This window comes from Peromyscus eremicus, chromosome 22, assembly GCF_949786415.1.
Source record: "Peromyscus eremicus chromosome 22, PerEre_H2_v1, whole genome shotgun sequence".
Classification (NCBI taxonomy): Eukaryota; Metazoa; Chordata; class Mammalia; order Rodentia; family Cricetidae; genus Peromyscus; species Peromyscus eremicus.
In genome coordinates, this window is record NC_081437.1 from 24,344,215 (window position 1) to 24,368,877 (window position 24,663).

General features: G+C 42.4%; 1 protein-coding gene across 1 annotated transcript in view; it reads left to right on the forward strand.

Moving 5' to 3' along the window:
* The window catches only part of Dtnb (dystrobrevin beta), a 204,364-nt gene that overhangs the window by 92,750 nt on the left and 86,951 nt on the right, over positions 1 to 24,663 (forward strand). The window contains exon 9 of the mRNA XM_059248686.1: positions 13,893 to 14,017. Coding sequence (XP_059104669.1) covers positions 13,893 to 14,017 — 125 coding nt within the window. The remainder of the gene's footprint in view (positions 1 to 13,892; positions 14,018 to 24,663) is intronic.

The window sequence follows — 24,663 nt, forward strand, 5'->3', positions numbered from 1 at the left end:
GCGCAAAGCTACACAGAGAAACCCTGTCTTGAAAAACCAAAAAAAAAAAAAAAAAAAAAATACATCTTTTTAAATTTTATTTTTGAAACAAGATCTTACTCTGTCGGCCAGGCAGGCCTAGAACTTGCAGTGATCCTCCTGTCTCTCCTTCCTGAGTGCTGAGATTACAAGCATGTGCTGCTCTAGCTGGCTGGTTATTTTCAGGTCCATCTAGAATTCAATTCTTCAAGTATTCCAGATCTTGTTTGCTCCCTTGCGAATAGACATTCAGCCTGTTTCTTGTTTTCTTCTTTCCAAATGTAGTTTCAGCCGTTCTTTTTTCTCTTCTTATGTGGTATGGAGAGTGATCTAGTGCATGCTTTTAGGCCAGGACTCCCTGTGCATTTTCAGTAGTGAAACAGTTTAATCTGATGAGGCCTTACTGCTTTGCATTCCTACTACATGCAAACTTGGCTGTTTGTTCGCATCCTTATTTATAAATAATGTGCTGCTTCTGTGACATCTTGTATGCACTCGTGCACATCCATCTGGAGGCCAGAGAAGGACATCGGGGTCTTGTCATATCACTGTCTTTGCCTTTTTCCCTTGACAGAGTCTGTCACCAAACCTGGAGCTCACTGAGCCAGCTCCCGGCCAGCGGGCTCCATCGGTTCTCCTGTGCCCTTGCCTCCTTGCCCCACTCCCCCAGAGCCGAACTCAGGGCTCATGTTTGCATAGCAAGCTTTCTTATCCACTTACCTAACCCCTCATCCTCCTAATACGGAATCGTCAATTCTCGTATAAAGCAGCAAAAGTAAACAAGTGAGAATATGAACTGCCAGTCAAACTACACCAAGGGATGTTCCTCCCTTCGAGCCCTTCCCAGTTACAGGAGTTCTTTTTCTTACTACATCTGCCTCCTCTTGGCTTAAAAAATAGTATGCAGAGAAAAAGAATTCAGTCCGTGAACTCAAATTGTGGTTTTATTGGGTACTGCAGTAGTTGGGGTAGTGCCTACCCCGTATGTGCTGTGGAATGCCAGACGCCACTCAAGAACATTGCAGGGATCAGTTCAGGACTTCTCCTTCATGCCACCTTGATGTGACAGCTTCATTAGGACAATGTTGACCCCAGGCTTTGCCTCTATGCATTCACAATTTCTTCAGTCCTAAAGGGGCTGCATTTAAGGTAGTAACCATCCATCCTCCGTCCTTCATGCCCCTCTCAGCCCCGGGGGTGTCCTGAATGGGAGAATGACCGCTGGCTTGGCCGTTGTGGCCTCCTAGAAATATCACTATGGATGCCGAGTTCCAGCAAGTTTTTCACCCTCTCGCTTCTGGAAAGGAAACTGAAAGGAGTTGCTGAGCGGTGTGACACACCGCTGTTCCTCCTGAGCTGTGGGAGCAGGTGGGACAGCAGCGGCCTCTTTCGTAGGTAAAGGGGTTTTGTAGTTTGTAGAGACATGTTTCAGAAGCTGCGTGCCAACCAATTATATTTAATTCTTTAGTCATAGTTTCTTGTCAGAAAGCTTTACTCTTAAATCTTGGAAGATTAACAAAAATTACACGAATTACATTTCTCTCATACATAAGTCATTAAAAAATACAGCTTTATTAGGTAAGTGAAGCTGGGGCTTAGCAATTCTAATTTTCACTTTTTAAAAGCAAAGTTCAAAAAAATGTATATTTTAGAAGGAGGATTCCATTTCGAGCTGGCGGAGCGAGGACATGCTTTGTAGCCTTTTCCATCTTACTTCATTAAGTTTCCAAATACTTAAAACTGATAAATTAGCATCTGAAAAATCATTGGCAGATATACTAACAAGGAAAGAGGAAGACAAACCTTAGCTGTAGAATATCCTTGAGAAGCTGGTCTGAAGCAAGGGTAGGAAGTAGGGTAGGGAAGTGTGGCTGCCGCCGCCGCAGGTGGAACAATGCCTGGAGACTTTCCACTTGGAAATAGCGGCAGTGGGAGTACCAGGGGCTCCAGACAATTGACGGAGTGACTATGGCACTGTGCATGCGATGGAGGCATCTCTAGCAGATTCAGTGAGTCTAGGAGCGTGGGCTGCAGAGACAGGGCAGTGTTCCAATGCTGGCGGGATCTAGGAGAGGAGGGAGTCCCCTGCTTAGGAGACTGCAGAGGTCTTACACTAGGACCCCCTTCTGTCCCTCCTGCACACCCCTGAGAACACCTCCTTCGCTTCAGCTCCAAGAGGGCATTACAACAGAGCAGGAAGCTCTGGCTACAAAGTGGAGCACTTAGGTCGAAATCATTCATAAGGAGGGGCACACAGCCACGCAGAGAAGGTTCAGAAATAGAATTAAGAGAATAAGTAAACTACATTTGAATTTTTTTTTTTTTTTGTGTGTGTGTGTGTGTGTGTGTTTGTCTATGTCTGTACAACTCCCAGGAGTCAGTTCTTCCCTATCACCCTGTGGGGTCCAGGGACTGAACTCAAGTAGTCAGTCTGGGTGCAAGTGTCTCTACTCACTGACCTATCCAACCTCTCCAAAACTACATTTATATGATGTCCACTTCGTACTTTGAGAGATGAGAGCAGTTTTTTTTTCTACTAAAAATAATTAAAATTTAAAAAATTTTACATTTTATTTTATGTATGTGGATGTTTTGTCTACATGTATAACTTTGCACCATGTGTAAACCTGGTGTCAGCAGAGGCTGGATAAGGGCATCAGATCCACTGGAGCTGGAGTTACAGACACTGTCAGTCATTGCGTGGGTGCAGGAATTGAACCTTTGAACCCTTTGGAAGAGCAGCCAGTACGAATAACCACTAAGCCATTTCTCCAGCCCCAAAATTAATCTTTAGACTACAAAAAAAAAAATTCAGAGTCAGGTGTAGCCGCACACACCTTCAATCCTAGCACTTGGGAGGCAGAGGCAGGCAAATTTCTGTGAGTTCGAAGCCAGTCTGGTCTACAGAGCGAAATCCAGGACAGCCAGAGCTATACAGAGAAATGCTGTCTCAGAAGGAAAAAAAAAAGATGATTATGATCATGATGATGATGGAAAAAAGGAAAAGAAATTCAGTGACGGGCTGGTAAACAGTGTTCACAGTAAAGAGTAAATATATGAGCTGGGCTGTAGAAGGGAAGAATATCTGCAAATGTGTTACATAAGGAAAAGAGGAAAAAATTAAGGTCTGGGGATGTATATCTAGCAAGAGGCTGAGAAAGCAGCTAAAGAGAAGGCAGAGAGGTGACATTTAGAGTGAACAGATCCAGTGTGTAGATGGTTAGCCAAGCACACCTTGATTATTTTAATTCATCTGGACCCAAACCATCAGAATGCTAAAACATTAAATTAGGTTAATAATCAATATCCTTCATGACTGCAAACAAGAAAGGGAGTATTTCGGAACCACTTGACATCTTTCAGTGAAGAAAGTTTGTGTTCAATAACAAACTGCAGAAAGCATTGCCTGCTGGAGTTTCTTCACTGCTGGGGGCTCTGGAGCTGCTCGGCCAGTGCTCAAGGGCAGAATCAGCCTGGGGACCCCAGCCAGGGGTAATGTAGACCAAGACTACAAGCGAGGTTACTGCAAGACAGTTTATTATATGTGTGTGTGTATATGAATGTGTGCATGTGTGTGCTTATGTCAGCCTCCATGTGGGTGCGGGATCTAAACCCAGATCCTCTGCAGCCTCTCACAAAAGGCTTTAGAAAAGCTGAGTCCTTAAGAAAAAGGAATGAAAAAAAGAGAGCCTGCTTCCCAGAGGTTAGAACATTGAAAAACTGAAGCTGTAAATATTTGCTGTGCTGAAGTATCCAGTGTAGCTTTCTACCAACAAGTTACATAGTCATGTCCTTAATCCTAGCTCTTGAGAGAGAGAGACAGGTTTGTGAGTTCTAGGCCGGCCCGGGTTACATAGCAAGTTCCAGGCCAGTCAAAGTTATATAATAAGACTCTATCTCAAAAAGAAAAATAAATTAAAAGTAGTACAAATATTTAACTGAGAGAAATGAAACTCTAGCTGTATGTTCCAGTATGGTAGTCATTAGACATGTGTGGCTATTTAATTTTAAGTTAAAATTTAAATTTAAAATGAGTTTCTTACATGCAATAAAAATATCACATGTGCCCAGTTGTTACCATACTGGACAGTAGAGAAACAGCACATTTCCCTTAAAATTCTGTTGTATAGCACTACTCCAGGGGGATTTTTTATTGGATATAGCCTCCCACAAAAAAAAAAAAAAAATCCCTCTGTGGCAGCATTGCTTAACAACTCAGACCAAAGGGGCTTCAGGACAGAGCCCAGTCCCTGCTGAAGGAAAGCTTGTTTTCAGAGAGGGAAAATCTAATCACCATCAAGGAGAACCAGCAAATAATAAACACATGCGAAAGGTAAATGAACAGATCAAGAACTTTAGAAAATGGTGTGTTAAAAATACTAAACAAGTCAACTTGGAATATAAAAATAATTGTGCTTTGGTAGAAGGAGGTCATCTGTTGTACTACTATATTTCCCAGGCTGGCCTCAAAACTTGTTCTTTGGTACATCTGTGTGAGCCTCCTGAGTGCCGAGATCACTGGTGTAAGCTGCCACATCTGGCTATCAGCTTAAAAAATAAAAATAAAAAAGGAATGAACGAATATGAAAAAAGAGACCAAATAGAATCCAAGGAATAAAGAACATTAAGGATCAGCTCAATGAAGGGGCTGAGCAACAAGTGTGAGGCGGCCAGAGTGAAAATGGGAGAAGGAGGAGTCGATTTTGAAGAAGATCCTGAGGCTGCAGAATACTGAACACAGATAAAAGACAGAAAATGGCAGATGACCGTGGAAGGGCTTGAAGAGGAGAGTGAATAGAAGGTTGTAGAATTCTGTGCCCAGCTCATCTATCTAGGGTAAAGAAAGAGTAAGTTTGTTTTTTTTTTTAAAAAAGAAATCCATTGTGATTGGAACAAAGAAAGGATAATACTTGGAGGACAAGTAAATTGAATCGAGGGGAGAGTTGGGAGGTGGAAATGGTGCATTTAGTGGAACTGATAAGCATGGGTAAATCTAAGCCACAAATAGTAACAAATAATAATAGTGATAGTTGGTTAGCACTAACCGACTTTGCTGGGATTAAAATAAGATGCAGCGAACACAGCTGTGACATGGAACTGGTTGAGACATGATTCGATGGAAAGGATTTTAAGTTACTGAATAAAGTGTTCATGTTAAAATACAGGAGATTCCAGACTTACTGGAAGATTTAATAGGCTTTGGATCAAGGGCCCTCCACGGCAGGGTACTTTTCTCCCCGAATCCTTTCAGATGGTATGGCCTGGAGCTCAGGATGATGTTCCAAAGCGGGTAATTAGAGGTGAAATGACAGAAATGGCCTCAGAGGCACCAATCTTAAGCTTTTTCTGGTAGGCTGTTAGTCTCCCAGGTGTCAGGGCCTGTCATCATGTGCCCTGGCTGAAGAGTGTGCCGTGCAAGGAATTAGCTGGAGGCTCCTTGAAAATACAGCGACATGAGCTCAGAATTTAAAAACAAAAGTGTCTTAGAGCCCGGTCCGTGGCCAGCAGAGGAAACAAGTCCCAGCTCTGGTATGGGAAAGCCCACAGCAACAACAGTTTAGGTACAGGTCACCTCCCAGGGCCCACGTTGACATCTGCCGCTCATCTGGAGGCTCTGTGTCCTAACTGTGATAGTTGGATATCCCACACTGAGCTCTGGATGTGCTTCTCTCCAGCTGCTCTGAAGAATACCACGTTGTTCTGGGATGCCTCTCCTACCATACTCTCCTCTGCATACTCTTTCTCTAAGTACCGTGACTGTTGAGGAGCTGGCTTATGGCTGGAAAGAGTAAGACATGCCTGGCTCTCTGAGCTTTAGTGTCTGTCCTGCATTTTAAAGTTTATTCCCATAAAAGCCAAGGAGTCTTTTTAGTCCCATAAAAGCACCCATGGAGTCTTTGTATGGAAAGGCTCATTAGGTATTACGGCTCTTATTATTGTTACCACCACCCCGTGTGTGTGTGTGTGTGTGTGTGTGTGTGTGTGTGTGTGTGTGTGTGTATTCAAGCAGTAAAATTGCCAAAATTTAAGATAGAATGAAATGAGAAAAATAAACCAGAACTTAAAATAATTCTGGTCCTGTGCCATTTCCGAGATGTTTAAAAAAAAAAAAAAAAAAAGACACAGAAAAGTGGAATATTAAGGTTTTTTTTTTTTTTTTAAAGAAAAGACATAGCCGGCAGTACTAATCAAAAGACATTTCATAAAATCATATTAATCTTAGGAAAAGGACCTTGAGGCAAAAATCTTTATCAGAAAAATTAGAATGGTAGATTTTATGTGATCCATGTTTTATCGCGGTTTTAAAGAGTCCTTACCAGAGATGGAGCTTATCAAAGATGAAAAGATGAACAATTCTACACTAATAATACCTAGTAATATAGCTCTATGATTTAAAAATTCAATGGGCTTGTGAGCTGGCTCAGTGTGTAAAGGTACTTGTCACACGCCTGATAACCAGCATTCTATGCATTGGACTCACAGGACAGAAGGAGAGAATCAGCTCCTGTAAGTTGTCCTCTGACCTCCACACGTGTGTCATGGCACATGTGCTCCCACATATAAAAATAATAGTGTAATAAATTAATTAAGAGCACAATAATAGTTGAGACGTACATAAGCAGGTGGCCTTAACAACCTTTCTCAGCAACTGTTAGACTTACTAGATAAAAATGAAGACTGTAGGAAATTTGGTCATGGGCTGGGTGGGTGTCTCAGTTGGAATAGTATGTGTTTTACAAGCAAAGGACCAAGTCCAGTCCCCAGGGTATAGTGGAATGTGCTTGTAATTCCAATATTGGGAGCTTTTCTGAGACTCTCTAGCCAGGCAGTCTAGCCTAATTGGTGAGCGCCATGCCTGTCTCAAAGGAGGTATATAGCTCCTGAAGCAGTCTTTTGGCCTCCATTCACATGTCCATAAAGGTGCACATGCACGTGCACACATACCTGTACTCCCCACATGCACATATATGGAATGGGAGAAATCCACGGAGTCTGCTTTAAGGGCAAAGGAATTTATTTGGGGGTTAACTCACTACCACGGGAGATTTATCTTAGGGTCCGGGAAAGCTGAGCCATGTGCCATGCTGATTTGCCTAGTCCAAGATCTTAGCATCCAATACCACGAGGAGGCAAAGAGAGTTGCGTATGTGCATCCCAGGTCTTAAGGGTCCCCAGCAGCCACACCCCAGGGGCAGATAACAGCTGCTCACTACACATATGTATATATAAACAAAATAAAATTATTTTTACAAATCTGATTGTTTCCATTACTGATTGTATTCTTAGAAAACACATAAAAAAAGCCTCAAAGGGAATTCATGCAACATAGACTATATTCTCAGGGAATTCAGTAACAACCAAAAAGCTTCCGTGCATTTGGAGATTGAAAGCTTTGTTGACATGAACAAATTCCTAAAACAGCATTGCTATTCAAAACTGATTCCAGATGGAACAGAAAACCCAAATAGTTGGGAAGGCTGAGACATGAGTGTTGAGAGTTTGAGGCCATCCAAGGCAAATATCAAAGCCTCATCTCACAGAAGGAAAGGGGACTGGAGCGGCGTGGGGGTGGTGGGGGTAGGCACTAAGAGCATTGGGTTAGTAACTTTATCTTTCCACAGAGGAAACAGTCGGGCCTGCCTGGAGGACTTTGCATGAATAAACATTCAAATAAAAGATGAATGCCAGTATTACAGAAAATTTCTCAGATCCTAGAAAAACTAATAAGCATTTCTACTTTATTTTTTAGACTTTAATTATATTGGTACCATCAAGTTAGGAAATAATCAGAAAAAAAAAAGGAACTTGACAAGCTACTTCTGTGCATACATATAAATGAAATATAAACAAAATAGCGGAAAACAAATGAACATTACTGATCACCAAAGATGCATCATGACCACACTTGCTTTATTCCAGAAATTAAGGAGTTAGTATTATAATTTAACATAGATTTATAGTATGATGGAGTGAATCCATATAATCATCTCAGAAAACATAGGTGAAAACTTTACAAAATCCATTGAAAATCTAAACACGCATGTAACAATTCAAGAAAACCCTTAGAAAACCACTAGTAGGAGAAATGCCCTTAACCTAGTATGCAGTATTTTGCTATTCATGGCACCCGTTACGTTTACTGCTGAGATATGGAGGCAGTTTGTTTTAGGATTTTAAGCAAAATAAGGAGATATGCTGTAGCCACTTTTATTTGCTGTCCTGTTAGCAATCCTGAACAGTAAAGTAAATAAGGAAAAGAAAAGCTGTTTCACTACTTGGTGACTGACAGTGTAGAAAGCTGGAGACATGTTCTGGATAAATCATTAGAATGAGAAAAAGCATCCGGGCAACAAAGCTAAAAATGTATGAATTAAGCTACATCAAAATGTAGAATTTAGGTGCACTCAATAATCAACAGCGAAGAATCACTTTTGGAATGGTGGAAAACACATGCAAAGTAGCCTGTCTCGTAAGGGGTTAATATCCTGACTATATAAGGACCTGCATCTCAACGAGAAACTCCTCCAATGCTGTTGAAAGATGGTAAAGATGGCTCAAGTACATGGAAAGATGAACACGTTCATGGAAGGGATTGTTCGGTGTGTAAAGGTGTCACTTCCCTGCAAAGTTATCTATGGCTTTGGTCAGTTCCCATTGAAATCACAACAGGTTGTGTTTGTGAGTAGGGGGTGTAAATGACAAATGTATTCTAAAATTCAAGTGGGACTGCAAAGAGTCCAGAAAAAATGATGCCAGGCATGGTGACTCACACCTTAATCCCAGCACTCAGCGGGTAGAGGCAGGTGGATTTCTGTGAGTTCAAAGCAAACACTCCTCACGGACTCTTGCTGTGGCTGAATGGATGAGGTGGCATGCTGTAGTAATTAAACTGATGTATTGCCCAGGACAAAATGTCTGTTAAATGACTTTTATACAGTTGATTACCATATAGGGGGAAAAATATGGATTCTTGCCTCATACCTATCAAAATCTATCAGCGCTAGGTTGGGAGGAAAAAGGACCGTGAATTTGAGACGAGCCTGGGATATATAGTGAGATTTAAAAAAAAAAAAAAAAGAATCATAGCTAAATATATTCAGACTTAAATATGAAATCTATAAATGACAAACCTTTAGTGCATGACGGGGGAGGAATGCACATGAAAGCCAGTGAACAGTTCTGTGGAGCTGATTCTCCCCCTTCACGTCAGCTCTGGGATCAACTTCACTCCATCCCACCTGCACGGCACCTGCTGAGCCGTCTCTGCAGCCCTAAATGACAGAGCTTCAGAAAACAATGTGTGTGTGTATGTGTGTGTGTGTGTGTGTAGGGGTTCCTTTATGATCTCAGGGAAATGTTTTAACATAGAAAAGGCACAAAATAGGAAGAAAGTTACAAAATTGGGATGGCTAATATTTCAAGGTCGCTGTTCATCAAAAATATAATACAGTGAGGAACCTAAAGGAGAAATTATACAATATAGCTTTCTTAGGTTTAAAATACAAAAACATAAAGAATTGTTGCAAACCAGTAAGAGGCCAGGCCTGATGGCATCTAGAATTGTGATGGTAGTAGGATCACATGTTCAAAGCCGTCGTCTGCTACATAGTGGGTTGAGAAGAGCCTGAGCTACATGCAATCCTGTCTCAAAAAAGATTTAAAAAAAAAAAAAAGTAAGAGAAGGATAATCCCTACCAGCCTCCTAAACTGACTATCAATCTTTGAAACAGTAGGAGCAGTTATTTTAGAGAAGCATGAACAGCCTACAAATACAGGAAAAGACACCCAATCTTTTTGCTTCTGAGGAAATTGTAAATTGAAATCACAGTGCCATTTACTACCCACAGGCCTAGCAAATGTTGAAGTATCTGGCAGTGAGGAGGGTTGGAGAGAGCGTGGAGTTTCAGGAGCTCTCCCACACAGCTGATGGGAAATTAGTGTGACTGCTTCGTAGAGCAAATGAGTTGGCAGTGGTTGCCAAAAGTGGAATGTACACAGCCACGAAAGCCAATAGTCCCAAACTTAAGAAATTCTCACATGTGGCCATCAAGCATCATGACATAGAAAACCTAGTAGCAACATTGTGAATAACAGGACCATATGGAAACAAACCATTATTCATTGTTCATCGGCAGTGGAGTGACCCATCTAAATTATAGGAAACTAAGCATGAAAGTACCATCAGGCAATGAAAAAAATGTGTAAATTATAATTATCTATACACCCACATATATAAATTATTACAGTTTTTTTCTTTTTTATTTTATTTTTCTTTATTAAGAAATTTTCTACTCACTCCACATACTATCCACAGATTCCCCCCTCCTCCTTCCTCCCACCCCCAGCCCTCTTTCCCAAGCCACCCCGCATCCCCACACCCCCCAAATCGACGTCTCCCATGGGGAGTCAGCAGAGCGCCCCTCACTGAGCCTAGGCAGGTCCAAGGCCCTCCCCACTGCACCAAGGCTGTGCAAGGTGTCACACCACCTGTGGAGCCCCCATGGGACTGGACTAGGCCCTCTGGACACGGAGGACAGTTGTTTGGCTCGAAATTATAACAGTTTTGAGTGAAAGAAAGCAAGTTCCTGAACTTACATTTAGCCTCTGTAGGCTTTAAACATTTCTTCACAATGTCTCATTGTCCACCATTGTGAAAATAATAAAGCTAAGGAAATCATTAATACAAAGTCCAAGTTAGTGCCTACCAGGGGAAAAGGAGATACGGTAGGAGGAGGTCAAGGGGGAACATTCAAGAAACTTCAAAGTGACTGTCATGTTGTTTTTCAGGCCGAATACTGGATAGATGGACATGATAACTTTTATAGTTTTATGGCTCTTAGAAGTATAGCACAAATTTTATACCCTCTTGAACTTAGTATGTAACCAAGGATGACCTTGGACTTCTGATCCTCCTGCTCATACCTTCTGAGTGCTGGGATTACAGGAATACCACCGCATCTGGTTTATGTGGTACTGGAGATCAAACCCAGGGCTTTATGCATGGTTGATAAGCATTCTGCTGACTGAACTAGCCCAGTGTCTGTTTTGGAGGCTTGAGATGGGATGCTATCTTTTTTTTTTTTTTGTTTTTTGTTTTTGTTTTTTGTTTTTTGTTTTTCGAGACAGGGTTTCTCTGTGTAGTTTTGCGCCTTTCCTGGGACTCAACTTGGTAGCCCAGGCTGGCCTCGAACTCACAGAGATCCACCTGGCTCTGCCTCCCGAGTGCTGGGATTAAAGGCGTGCGCCACCACCGCCCGGCGCTATCTTTTTTTAAATTATTTTTATCTCTTATTTTATTGTGTTGGGGGTATGCATAGATTGCAGCACATACGTGAAGGTCAAATAATAGTTGTGGGAATCAGTTCTCTCTTTCTCCCATGTGGCTCCTGGGTATCCCACACAGGTCATCAGGCTTGGTGGCAAGTGCCTTTATCCATCTGGCCTGCCCAGAATTGCAATGACTTGTTAAACCTTGACTTAAAGCAGTGTTCTCAAGAATACTCCAGAATATTGTTAAGATTATTAAGGACTATAAATGCAGACCCTTATTTCAATAGTCAAGTAGTTATTTTAATGTTGTTTATTAAGCCTTTGATTTCATGGCTGTTAGTGTTCAGGATGTAGGTAAAGTAAATCTGTCTCATATAGACTGCATGAATTAATGTCCCAGGTGGTTCTTTGGTATACCAACAAATCATGAAGTTAAAATTACTTGTAAAGGTGAATTAAACTACTGTTTTCTGTTTCCATTGGTTGTCTCCTACTTGTAATTCTCAAAAAATAAAAAGCTGAAAATAAAGCTAGAAAATTGTGTTCAAGCCACATGTTCTAGTCTAAGAATAGGCTCTGTAAACGCAGAGTTGAATAAGGCATAGCTGGCCTCTTCAGAAGCAAGAGTCTAATGAGGATGGGAAAGGAGTTCGACTCTGTGATCTGACATGGTCAGTGTGCGGGTGGGCATATGCACAAGGTCAGGGGGGCCTGGAGAGGCAGTGCTGACCAGTGGGGCGGTGAGAAACTCTTCACCGAGGAGACTCCAGAGGCCTGGGAAACAAGCAGGAGACATGTATAAGACTGGTGGGAGAGGACAGGCCTGGGAAAGGTGTGTGCCCAGGTCTCCAGACCTAAGGGACATGGTGTGCATCTGCTGTGCTCCTTGGAGGTGGGAGATGAGAGGGCCGCAGGCTGGGAGTGCATGTGCCTGTGTGGAACATGATGGTGTTCCTTTAGCTCCTGGTGTGTATGGATTATTAGCCCGTGAGAGCTACTAGGAGAAGGCCTTGCTCTCTAGGACCAGGGGTGCGTTAGAGGGGAGAACCTGCAGCACAGCATGGCTACTTGTCAGTGAAAGGAAAAGGAGCAGAGAGCAGGGGGAGGGAGGGAGGAAATTCAGAATTCCAACTGTGGTTTGCTCTATGTAATTTGAGGGGAAATAGGTTAGATGTAGACTTTTCCCAGAATAAAATGGGTTGAAGGGTCCGTGGTTGCTAAGATATCCAAAACAATTTCTGAAGATGCTGGTATTATCTTTATTATAATCAAATATTGACTTTGCCTATATGGTCTTAAGGGAAAACGGATTTGTGTTCATGTGGTGTTAAAATACAGCGAGCAGAATATAAAAGTTTAATAGTGGTGAATGCCTATAAGTCCAACATTTGAGGCTGAGGCAGCAAGATGGAAGGTTGAAGGCCAATCTGAACTCCATCATGGGTACCATTTAATAAATAATAAGTGGGGATGCAGTATTGATGAGGCACATAGCTGCACACAAGCTATACTTTCTATTCCAAGTGTCAAATTTGATAATAAATTGTATAGACAGCAGACTTAAATATTCAAACTTATTGCTCATTAATATCCTGCCAAAATCTCAGACAGCAGTGTTATTTAAAGGGAATTGGATGGACAGCATACAGTGTATATAAAGAGCCTCTATGGGAATTTTCAGAGGCTGTGGGTTTATATAACTCAGAAGTATGAGACCCTGGGTTTACTTGCCAGCTTAAAAAAAACAGCAAGAGGCAGACTAAGTAAGGGCTGTAGAATAGAATATTCTGTTCAATATAATTATGAAATTTTATTCACTTTGTGCACATGTACTATTTCATTGAACAATCTTGGGAATTGATGTTTCTGCTTTCCAGAGAAATCACTAGAATTCCAACTTTTTTTTTCTGTACCTCATAGTACATTATCATCTATCATCACAGGTCTAGTGCACACGGCTTGTATATAGACTTATACTTGTTTAAATCTGTTGGCCCTGACAGACCCTTAATGCCAAATGTTCTGCCTCAGTTTTTTTTGTTGTTGTTTCAAGGCAGAGACTTATGTAGCCCAGGCTGGCTCAGATTAACTGGTAGCTATAGACAACCTTGTACTCTTGATCCTGCTGCCTCCACCTCCTGAATGCTGGGATTACAGGCTTGCACCACAGTAACCGGTCTGCCTTTCTTTTATTTGGAATATTCTAGCATTTAGACAATTGATTTGCTAACATGCGCAATCCATGTGCTCTTAGCATTGTCTCAGCCTTTTTGTATTTTACCCATCAAAAAAATCCCCCCAGTAGGAATTACCCTAATATCTTACCAGAAATGACCCAGAAGCCTAAAAAAAAAAAAAAAAAGTGGGTGGGGACTCCCAATATATATAGATAACCAGAAGGCATTTACCCTGTCTCTTTAGCCCCATAACTTGGTAATGTGACTTTATGGTATAGGAAGGGAGGAACCGCAGGAATGAAGAAGCCGCAGGAGACGTCAAGAGCTTGGCTGACTCTTTTCTGGGAGGCCCAGTCACACTGACTGCAGTGAAATTTGATTTGTACTTGAAAAGGTCTCATTTCCTTATTTTCTCCTTTGACACAGAAATCCCCTGCAAAGAAGCTGAGCCATGCAATTAGTAAATCTTTGGGCTGTGTCCCCTCCAGAGAACCCCCACATCCTGTTTTTCCTGAGCAACCAGAGAAACCACTTGACCTTGCACACATAGTGTAAGTATACAGCTGCATGGGTTGTACTGAAATGGGGCTTTCTCCTGGGGACTCTAACTTCAAGTGCTGATCTCGTTAAGCCATCGTGTACTACTCTGCATTCCTCAAGCCAAAATAGCACAGCAGCCTCCAGAAACACGAGTACACCAAAGAACGTTTATGGTTGTTGAATTGGGTTCTCCACCACTGTTTGTGTGTCCTTCCTTCCTTGAGTGTGGCCGTCATTTCTGCTCTGTGGCCATGAAACCCATGGGGACTTAACTTAGATATTCACATGGCAAGGGAACGCAAGTCCACTGGGTTTCATCTTTTCAAACTTAAGGACACAGATCGACAAAAGGCAGCCCAGTGTAACAGCTCATGATCATTCTTTAGTGTAAGTTGTGAAGGCGTTTCTTCTACATATGTCTGCAGTTCATATGAGATGGATTTTTGTTGTATGGTGTGATATTGAATTAGTCACACACACACACACACACACACACAAACACACGCACACACACATGCACGTACGCACACCAATCTGCATTTTAACAATAACTTGCTTCCAAAGTCATTTTTTTTTTGCATAATAATTCATTTCCCTCATGTCCTATTGTTAGTGCTGTCATCGTCAAAATTAAAATTTCCAGAGCTGAGGAGATGTAGTTGAGTGTTCACATAGCATGTGCAGGCTCTGGGTTAGGCCTCTGATACTGCATAAATAAGAAAAAAGTTATTTCCAAACGTGCACAGACTGATCTTTATTCTGTTCTTTGGCCAAATTGGCTATCATCCCTTTGCCAGAAATCACCCTATCTCAGTTACCATAGAGACAGTAATATGTCTTAGGACTCTCCTCTCTATTCTTGTCCTCTCTTGTTTCCTACAAATTTTGGGATCAGCTTATTGGATTCTTCTAGGAATTTTGTTCAGGTTTTCACTGATTTTTTTGAACCCAAAGATCAAGTTGGAGAGAACTGACATTTTTATAATACTAAATGTTCTATTCTGCAAACATGGTCTCTTTGACATTCACTTAAATGCCTTTTTGTGCCTTTAAGTAAAGTTTTATGGTTTTGACCTAGAAAAGGTGTTATATATGTTAGATTAGTTTCTTTATTGAGATTTTGGAGTGGTTCAATTTTTTTGAGCGGGGGGAGCATCTCGCTGTATAGTCCAACCTGACCTTCAGCCCTCTTCTAGCCCAGGCTACCCTTAGTCTTCTGAGTGTGGGGTTGGAGTGTCTCACTTGACCAGATTGATTCCTGAGAACTCTACATATTTTGCTGCAGTTACTAATAGTTTTTTTTTCCTGCAAAAATTCTCAAAATATATTTAGTATTTCATAAAAAACCTTAAGTATATAATTTCTGTGAATTTGGGAAATGTCTTATCATGCCAGTGGGCTCTTTTTGAATTATGTTTGTAAGCAGTTGCTTGCAGTATGTGGAAATATTGATGACTTTTGTATTTTAGTATACTGTGTACTTAGCTTTCTTAACTTGCTCATTGCTTCTGATAATTTGTATTGAAATTTCTCTTTAGAATTTTCTGTAAATAATTTTATCATTTACAAATATTGATGGCTTTGTTTTTTTTCTACTTTTAGACTTTCAGAAATTAATCAATCAAGTCTTTTTGGGGGCAAAAGGTTTTACTATGATGACTAGAAACCTCCATACAATACTGAATAGAAAGGATGTAATAGGCATGCATGCACTCATTCATTCATTCATTCATTCGTTCATTTTCTGTATAGCCCTTACTGTCCTGGAACTCACTCTGTAGCCCAGGCTGGCCTCGAACTCACAGAGATCCGCCTGCCTCTGCCTCCTGAGTGCTGGAATCAAAGGCGTGCGCCGCCGCCACCACCACCAAGCATAATAGGCCTTCTTATGTTATAGTAATCTCAAAGAGAATGCTTGTGGCTGTCACATAGTAGAGATGATGTAGGTTTTACTGATTTAATCAGGTTAATCAGCTTCTTTTTTTAATCTCTGTTTCCAGAGAGTGCTTCGTTTTGGTGATGAACAGATGCCAAATTGTGTCAGATTTTTCTGTTTTGAGATGATTGTATGATTTTCTTTTTCCTTTAGTCTTTAGTTAATGTTGTGAATTACATTAGTTGGGGGGTAACTGTGTGTTTGTGATGCTCGGGACTGAACCCAGGACTTCCCACACAGGAGGCAAGTGCTCTACCCCTGGGCTACATTCCCAGCCCTATTTTTAAGAAATCACTCTTACATTCCTGAACAAACCTAAGTTGGCTATCCAAAGCACAGTTGAATTTTGTCTGGCAATGTTTTGTTAGGTTTCGGCACTGTTTATAAGTGAATCTGGACTTCAATTTTCCTTGTCCCCCCCCACACACACTTTTTTTTTTAATAACTAAGAAAGGCTTTATTCTAAGACAAAACAGGTAGCATTGCTATATAGCCAGATTTCATAGTGTGTGTTCATTTAAAAAACATCTTTGAATGATATAAGTACGTGTCTTATCGGTGTGTATGTATGAGGACATATGCACATATGTGTGCCTGACTGTGGACAGCAGAGATCAGTGTTGACTGTCTTTCTCAGTCGATTTCCCCTTCATTAGGTTTGAAGACAAGGTCTCTCACCCCAGAGCTCATTTAGCTAGACTAATCAGCCAATGAGCTTCAGAGACCCATCTGTCTCTTCCCCTGTCTCCACCACCTCTGGAGTTACAGATGCGGGCTGCCACACCCAGCTTTTCACATGGGTACTGGGGATCCAGGCTCAGGTTCTCATGGGTACATAGCAAGCAAGTGGTTTACTTACTGGGCCCTTTCCCTTGCCCCTCAGTGGGTTTTATAAGAGAAATATTGAGCTAGGGAGATGGCGCAGCTGGTAGAGTACTCTTTCTGCAAGCGTGTGGATCTGAGTTCAAACTCCAGAAACCATGTTAAACACTGAGCATGGTGGCTCACGCTTGTAGTTCTAGCGCTTGGAAGATCAAGACAGGTGGGTCCCTGGGGCTCACTAACTAGCCAGCCTAGCCTAATTGGCAAGCCCCAGGCACTGGTGAGAGACCCTGTCTCCAAAAAGAACAATACCCAGGATTGACCTCTGACCTCTGCATGGACATAAACGCAAACACTTACCCAAGTAATAACTATAGTGACAATTTAAAAAACTGCTCAGATATCAGCTCAAAGCTAGAACTATTGGGGAACAGCTAAAACAGCTCAGCAGGTGAAGGCACTTTCTACCTGAGTTCGATTTCTGGGTCCAACATGGTGGAAAGAGAGAACCAAGTCTTCCAAGTTGTTTTTTGACCTCCACATACATGACCTGCACACAATTCTCTCTTCCCCTACTCTCCTCCGCAACACAAGTAAACAAATTATTTTGTGTCTACACTTAAGTGGAAATGCATGACAAAAAATAAGGCAATATAAGACAAGTAGACTTGAAGACCTCTTCTGGCTGGGTGGTGGTGGCCCACACCTTTAATCCCAGTACTCAGGAGGCAGAGGTAGGTGGATCTCTGAGTTCGAGGCCAGCCTGATCTACAGAGTGAGTTCCAGGACAGCCAGGGCTGTTACACAGAGAAGCTCTGTCTTTAAAAGAAAAGAAAAGAAAAGAAAAGAAGAAAAAAAAAAACAAAACTCTTCTGTCCATTCTAATGCACTCTTGCTCAGCTTTCTAGAATTAAAGTAATTAGCAGGTGATTTTTACAAAGAATGGTAATATCAAGGAAAACTTCCAAAAAGTGGATTTGTATCCTCAGAAGCCAGATTTCACAGACACTTGCAGTCCCATGGAAACAGGGATCAAGGCTGGTTTTACTCATGATTGCCTAGGAACTCTCGCTTCCTCACCTCTCCATCTCCGTCAGCCTCCTGCATCGCATGCTGTAGCTCCTCATTGATCACATTCTTGCTGAACTCAGCACACACTTCAGGTTTATAAATGGCGTCTTCCCGGTGTCAGCATCACCAAAGTGGGAAAACTTTCAGGGTTTCTGTCTCCCTCAGACATTTTCTGAGTCATCTGTGTTAAAAAGTCACTATAAGTCACTTTTCCTGTCCTTCATCCATTTTGCTTATTATTTTCTCAACTTCTGTCTTGGGTCCAAGGTCCAGGGCTCTCACCGATGTCTTTAGTGCCCTGAACCTAGAGTTACAAACAGTTGTGAACCACTATGGGGGTGCTGGGAATCAAGCCCAGGTCCTCTGCAAGAGCAGCCAATGCTCTTAACCACTGAACCATCTCTCCAGCCCTGGTCACTGAACTCTGTCCTCTTCCTGATGTGGCCATTTGAATTAATCTGTGTTCTATGCTTTTCCCAATCACTGGTCCCTTTAATACGTTTATTCAGGAGCTGGTCATGCCTAGTCAGTTGGGGCTGCCGGAGCCCTGGCTTCTGTCTAGAAACCCTGGTACAGTAGGACTTTTACAGAAGGTCAAGTATACCCTGAACCTTTATCCAAACTTCCAAAATAGGTGATTCGTATGAATGCACAAAAACATATACAGAAGATAACCAACAAACAGACATTAGTGGCTACCCTTCAGGAAACAAAAGGTAAAGTAGATTCTGCCTAATTTGACATGCCACTTCAGAATTAAATTTTAATTTTGTACCTTGTAACTGGTGTAGATCAGGGCCTTCATATTTATTTACTCTGTGTGTGTGTGTGTGTGTGTGTGTGTGTGTGTGTGTGTGTGTGTGTGTGTCTGTGTGAGCGTGTGTGTGTGTGTGTGTGTGTGTGTCTGTGTGTGTGTGTGTGTGTGTGTGTGTGTGTGTCTGTGTCTGTCTGTCTGTGTACCTTGTGGAGGTCTAGGGTGATTTTGGGGAGGTGGTACTCTCCTTTCCACACTTGCATCCTGGGGCGGGCATCACGCAGGTACCTTTACCCACTTAACCACCTCACTAACGATAAACGTCTGTTAAAGATGTCTAAGATTATACTTGAAAGAATAGCTTCCTTGTGTTAAATATCCTTTAGCCGTGTGCCTTTGGCCTTCTTTGAACTAAATACCAAGGAGCTTAGGGATTTCTTTAAATCTCCTGAGAGTTTCTTGATGAACCAGTTTCATGGTTTCTGATCAGTTTCACAATTGTCCCATTGTATTCAGAAGAACTCTCCTGTTTACTTTGAAGCTCTGGAAAATAATGTCTCCTATTTGGCCTAATATGCAAACTAATTCTGTAACAAGATGTTTTTACCTTAGGGTCTGTCATTATCTCAGTGCCAAGCTAGGAAATGCACTCGTGTAGAATGGCATTTACAATGAAGCCAGAGATGACTAGGAATTAGCTGTGGAGGGTGCTGTGTCCTGGTGGAAGAAGGCATTGGGACCAGAGCCATGATGCGCCAGAGCAGGCTGTCGGGGAGGCATGGGCCGCTGCAAGTTGATAGGCTTTATCCTGAACTGAAGATCTGTAGGTGGGAAGACTTAGCAAGTTTCCTATTAAAAATAAAAAATAAAAATAAAAACAAACAGAAACCCTACGGTCTATTGTGTTGAAATGAGGAGCAGGACAAGAAAGAAAGAAAGAGGAAAGACCAGCTGAACAAGTGTTCCCATGGACCAGGTGAGAAACCATGGTGCTTTGGACTCCTGTGGCCATAGATCTTAGAAAGACATTAGACGTCTTAGGTTTAGGGCTTAGAGGATGGCTCAGTGTATAAAGTGCTTGCTGTCTAAGCTTGAGGACGAGAATTCAGATCCCCAGACCCCACATAAAATCCAGGCGAGCCTAGCAGCTGCCTGTAATCCCAACACCCAAGAGGTATAGATAGGATCTTCAGGGCAAATGGGCTAGCTAGACTAGCTGGAATCGGTGAGCTCTGGGGTCAGCAAGAGACCTTGTCTCAACCAGTAAAGAGAACAGTGACCAAGGAAGGCATGTAATGTCAGTGTTGGGCCTTCATATACATGCACATGAGTGTACCCACACACACGTGAACACATACAAACATAGGTGTTCAAATAAATACATTCAGCTGGATGTGGTGGTTCACACCTTCAACCCCGGCACTTTGGAATCTGATGAAGGTTCCAGACCAGCCTGAGCTATAGAGTGAGACTCTGTTAAAACGAAAAAACACTAAACTAAACTTACATCTTACCAATATCACACAGCAAGGAATAAAATTGAAACTCCAAGCTTAAGGGTCAGAGGGTAAAGGTGCTTGCCACCAAGCTTGATGACTTGAATTTGGTTCCCAAAACCTGTACAGTTGAAGGACAGAAATAAAGTTTTTTTCTGACCTCTGTGTGTGTGTACGTGTGTGTGTGTGTGTGTGTGTGTGTGTGTGTGTGTGTGTGTGTGTGTGTGAAGACCTCGGTTTGCTTTCCTGTAAGTTGGTGAAAGCAGTCTATCAATTACCTCAGGATATTCTTTAAGAACAATGCATGTGGAACACTTGGAAGAGGTTAGGATTTCCTAAGGAACTTAAAAGCTTTTAAAATCTTTTCCTCGGCCGGGCAGTGGTGGCGCACGCCTTTAATCCCAGCACTCGGGAGGCAGAGCCAGGCGGATCTCTGTGAGTTCGAGGCCAGCCTGGACTACCAAGTGAGTTCCAGGAAAGGCGCAAAGCTACACAGAGAAACCCTGTCTCGAAAAACCAAAAAACCAAAAAAAAAAAAAAAATCTTTTCCTCAAGTAAGTAGAATCATCACAAAAATATGTACTCCAGAAGGCTTTGGCTTACTCTCAGCTGACTTCTAAGCGTGTGAAATAGCGCCCAGAGCAATGTAGGCATTTAAATATATTGAAGAGTAAATGAATGAGTAACACAGTACATGCCATTTTCTGTTACAAAAGTCCTAATGGTCACGTCCCTGCACGTCCCCAAAGCCTCCACTAGATGGCTATAATTCCTGATGTTCCTTGGGGGTAGGTTGAGAATATCAAGTAAACAAGGTTTCTAAAATCTCGGGGCTTGTATTCAAAACAAAATAATTTGTCCATCAGCTTTTCTTCTAAGTCTCTGAGAGAAATTAGTGTGTCTTTGATCAAAACATTTTTGTACAACTTGCAGCCCTTGATGCCTTTGATAAACCTTCTGCTGTTATAGTTCAGGCAATTTGCTCTCGCTCAGGGTCTAATTATCTAACCACACAGCCCTGAAACCTAATTTCTCTAATTAGAGGTTACTCGCCATTTCACTTCAGTTTGTGGCTATTTATTTCTAACAGAAAGCAAAACTAGCTGGTGTTGCTTCGTGTCTGTATTATTTTCATAATCCAACAAGAAGAGCAGGGCCATACATCCTTCTGCGTGTAACTGGGGATCATTGCAGGTTTTTTTGTTTGTTTTTGTTTTTGTTTTTGTTTTGTTTTTCGAGACAGAGTTTCTCTGTGTAGCTTTGTGCCTTTCCTGGATCTCGCTCTGTAGACCAGGCTGGCCTTGAACTCACGGAGATCCTCCTGCCTCTGCCTCCCGAGTGCTGGGATTAAAGGTGTGCGCCACCACCGCCCGGCCGCGTTTTTTAACAGGGCTGACATGCGCCCGCCTACAAGAGAAAGCCAGCCGATGGTCCACAGTCTAGGAATGACTTTCCTATTTTTCAACCATTAAAGATAATGTAGTATATGTGGGCACACTTATGTACATGCATGTGAAGACCAGAGGTCAGTGTCAGGTGTGTTTTTAATTACTCTGTACCTTATTCTTTTCTATTACATTTATTGACTTCGTGTGTAGGGGGAGTGAGTGTTTGTACACGCTAGCCACAGTGGGTCTGTGGAGGTCAGAGGAAATCTTATGAGAGCTGATTCTCTCTACCGTGTGGGTACTGGGCATTGACCCAAGGTCATCAGGCTTGGCAAGAAGTGTTCACCCACTGCGGCCTCTCACCAGGCTTCTACCTTATTTTTTGAGACAAGGTCGCTCGCTGAACCCGGAGCTTGTTCATTTGACCACCAGGCTTTAAGGATCCTCCTGTCTCTGCCTACCCAACGTTGCGGGCATGTACCACCTCTCACGGCTTCTTACATGGACTCAGCAGTTACTGTGCCAATTGAGCCACCTCCCCAGCCCTTAAAGATAAATCTTAATTTATCTTTAGGTAAATTTTAGTAAAATTTAATTTTATTAAATTATTTATAGAATAAAGAGAAGTTTTCGTAAAAAGAATACCTAACCAGGTGTAGTAGCTCATGACTGGAATCCAAGCAATCCGGAAATGAAATCGGGAGGATTGTGGAATGATTGAAGCCAGCTGTGGTGATGTAGGCCAGACTGTGATGTACAGGTGCACAGAAGTCAGAGAGTGTTGGTGCATGTCTCCTCGGGTGCCCTCTACTTTGTTTACTGAGGCAAAGCCTCTTGCTAAAGTGGGAACTTTCCAAATTGGATTGTTCAGCTAGCTAGCTTGCTCCAAGGATCCAGTGTCTTCAGCTCCCAAACACTGGGGTTACAGGTGGACCACCATACCCACCTGGTTTTTATGTGAATTCTGGGGTTTTTAACTCTAATCCTCATGCTTGCATGGCAAGCATTTTTCCCAACCAGCCATCTCCCCAGCCCCATGATCTTTTTGTTTGTTTGTTTGTTTGTTTGTTTGCTTTTCAAGACAGGATTTCTCCGTGTAGTTTCGGTGCCTGTCCTGGATCCCACTCTGTAGACCAGGCTGGCCTTGAACTCACAGAGATCCGCCTGACTCTGCCTCCCGAGTGCTGGGATTAAAGGCGTGCGCCACCACCGCCCGGCTATCCCCGCATGATCTTCTTGAGCCTCTGATCATACACTCTCTACCTGTCAACTGCTGGCTTTACAGGCGTGGACCACCAGACCTCGTTCATGTAGTGCTGGGAATCAAACCCAGTACTTCGTTTCTCCTACGCAAGCACTCTGCCGACAGGGTGGTATCCACAGCCACTGTATCTTGTTTATAGCTGTTTTCAGTTACAGTGGCAGGATAGAGTTGCTGTAACTGACACACCCTAACTCTAACATTCATTGTCTGATTCTTCACGGAAAAACCTTGCCAACCTCTGCTTTTAAGGAAGCATGAATGAAAACTGACAATTTTGAACACTTTGTGCTTTTTCATATTCTTCTTTCTGAATGCTTATGACCTTTGGTTCTATGGTGCAGGTCGACTTTCCCAATTAACAGAAGTCTTACGTTTTGCTCTAATGATTTTGAAAATGGTGCCGTTGGTAGCACGATTTGGAACTCAACAGTGCTCCATCAAGCACCCAAAGTTTCAGGCTGATACCATTTGACCTGTTTGTAACATGAATCTTAAAAGGTCTGATTAATAAAAACAAACTTGCCACTGGGTATTGGGGTGAACGCTGGAAGATCAGAAAAGCAGAATAAGCCACAGCCACCTCACCTTGCCAATTCCTCATCCTTGATCCTGTTTCCTCAGACTGGAGTCTTCATCCAGAATGAATCTCAGCTGAACTGTTGCTCAAAAGCCTAAAAGCTTAACTAACTCTAGTTCCTGGTTTTCACGCCTTACATACCTTTCTGCTTTCTGTCATCACTTCCAGGGATTAAAGGCGTGTGTCACCATGTCTGGCTGTTTCCAGTGTGGCTTTGAACTCAGAGATCCAGAGGATCTCCGCCTCTGGAATGCTAGGATTAAAGGCGTGTGCTACCACTGCCTAACCTCTATGTTTAATATTATGGCTGTTCTGTTCTCTGACCCCAGATAAGTTTATTAGGGTGCACAATATTTTGGGGAACACAATATCACCACACCTGTTGGAAGAAGAAAAGTTGCTTTTAATTCCCCTTTGCATACAGCCTAGAGTGGACAGCTAGCATGACATGACTCTCAGGCCACAGCACAGCTGATTCTGACCTGTCTCCACAGCGTTGAGATGGCTTTGAAGACCTAGCAGTTCATACAGGGCTCGTTAGAGGCTGAGCTCCAGACAGTCCTGTCCTGGCAGCTGATCAGGCTGAAGGTCCCTAAATCATTGTCTTCTAAGTTTAGAGTTGGCCTGCTGGCCCCAAAACTCTACCTTCCCAACAAGACTGAACACAGAAGATAGTGAACTAGCCTGGTCCCAGAAATAGGAGGAAGATTTTGCCTGAGTGTGTGTATGTGTATAGGGGTGGAGGAACTTGCATACACTCACAAACCCACACCTGTGAGTGTGTATCTGTGTTACTTCTGTGTGTGTGTGTGTGTGTGTGTGTGTGTATGTGTGTATGTGTAACAGAGAGGTAGCCGCATGAACAGCAAAGTATTCATTGTGGTGCATTAAGGAGACCCAACTTTATGTAATACAGTAAAACTAAGAGCTGCCAGGGCTTAATCCTAGGAAGGTAATTGTTTAAAAGCAGCCGGGTCTCACCCTGCTCTTGGGATCTTCTCAGATATTAACACTGGATCACACAAAACCATCTACTTTTAAACTCTAAATCTTACATGGCCACAAATTATGCCTTGGCTTCTTAAAAAACTTCTTTTGACATTTAATTTTTTTAAAAAATTTATATGTGTGGGTGTTTGCCTGCATGCATGTCTGCACACACATGCATGACGTGCACTCAGAGGACAGAAGAAGAGGGTTTAGGTCCCTTGAAACTAGAGTTACAGAAGATTGCCAGCTGCCATACGGGTACTGGGAATTGAACCTGGGTATTCTGGGAGAGCAGCTAATGCTTTTAACTGCTGAGTAATCTCTCCAACCTTTTGCTTTCTCTTTTCAAGTGTGTGTGT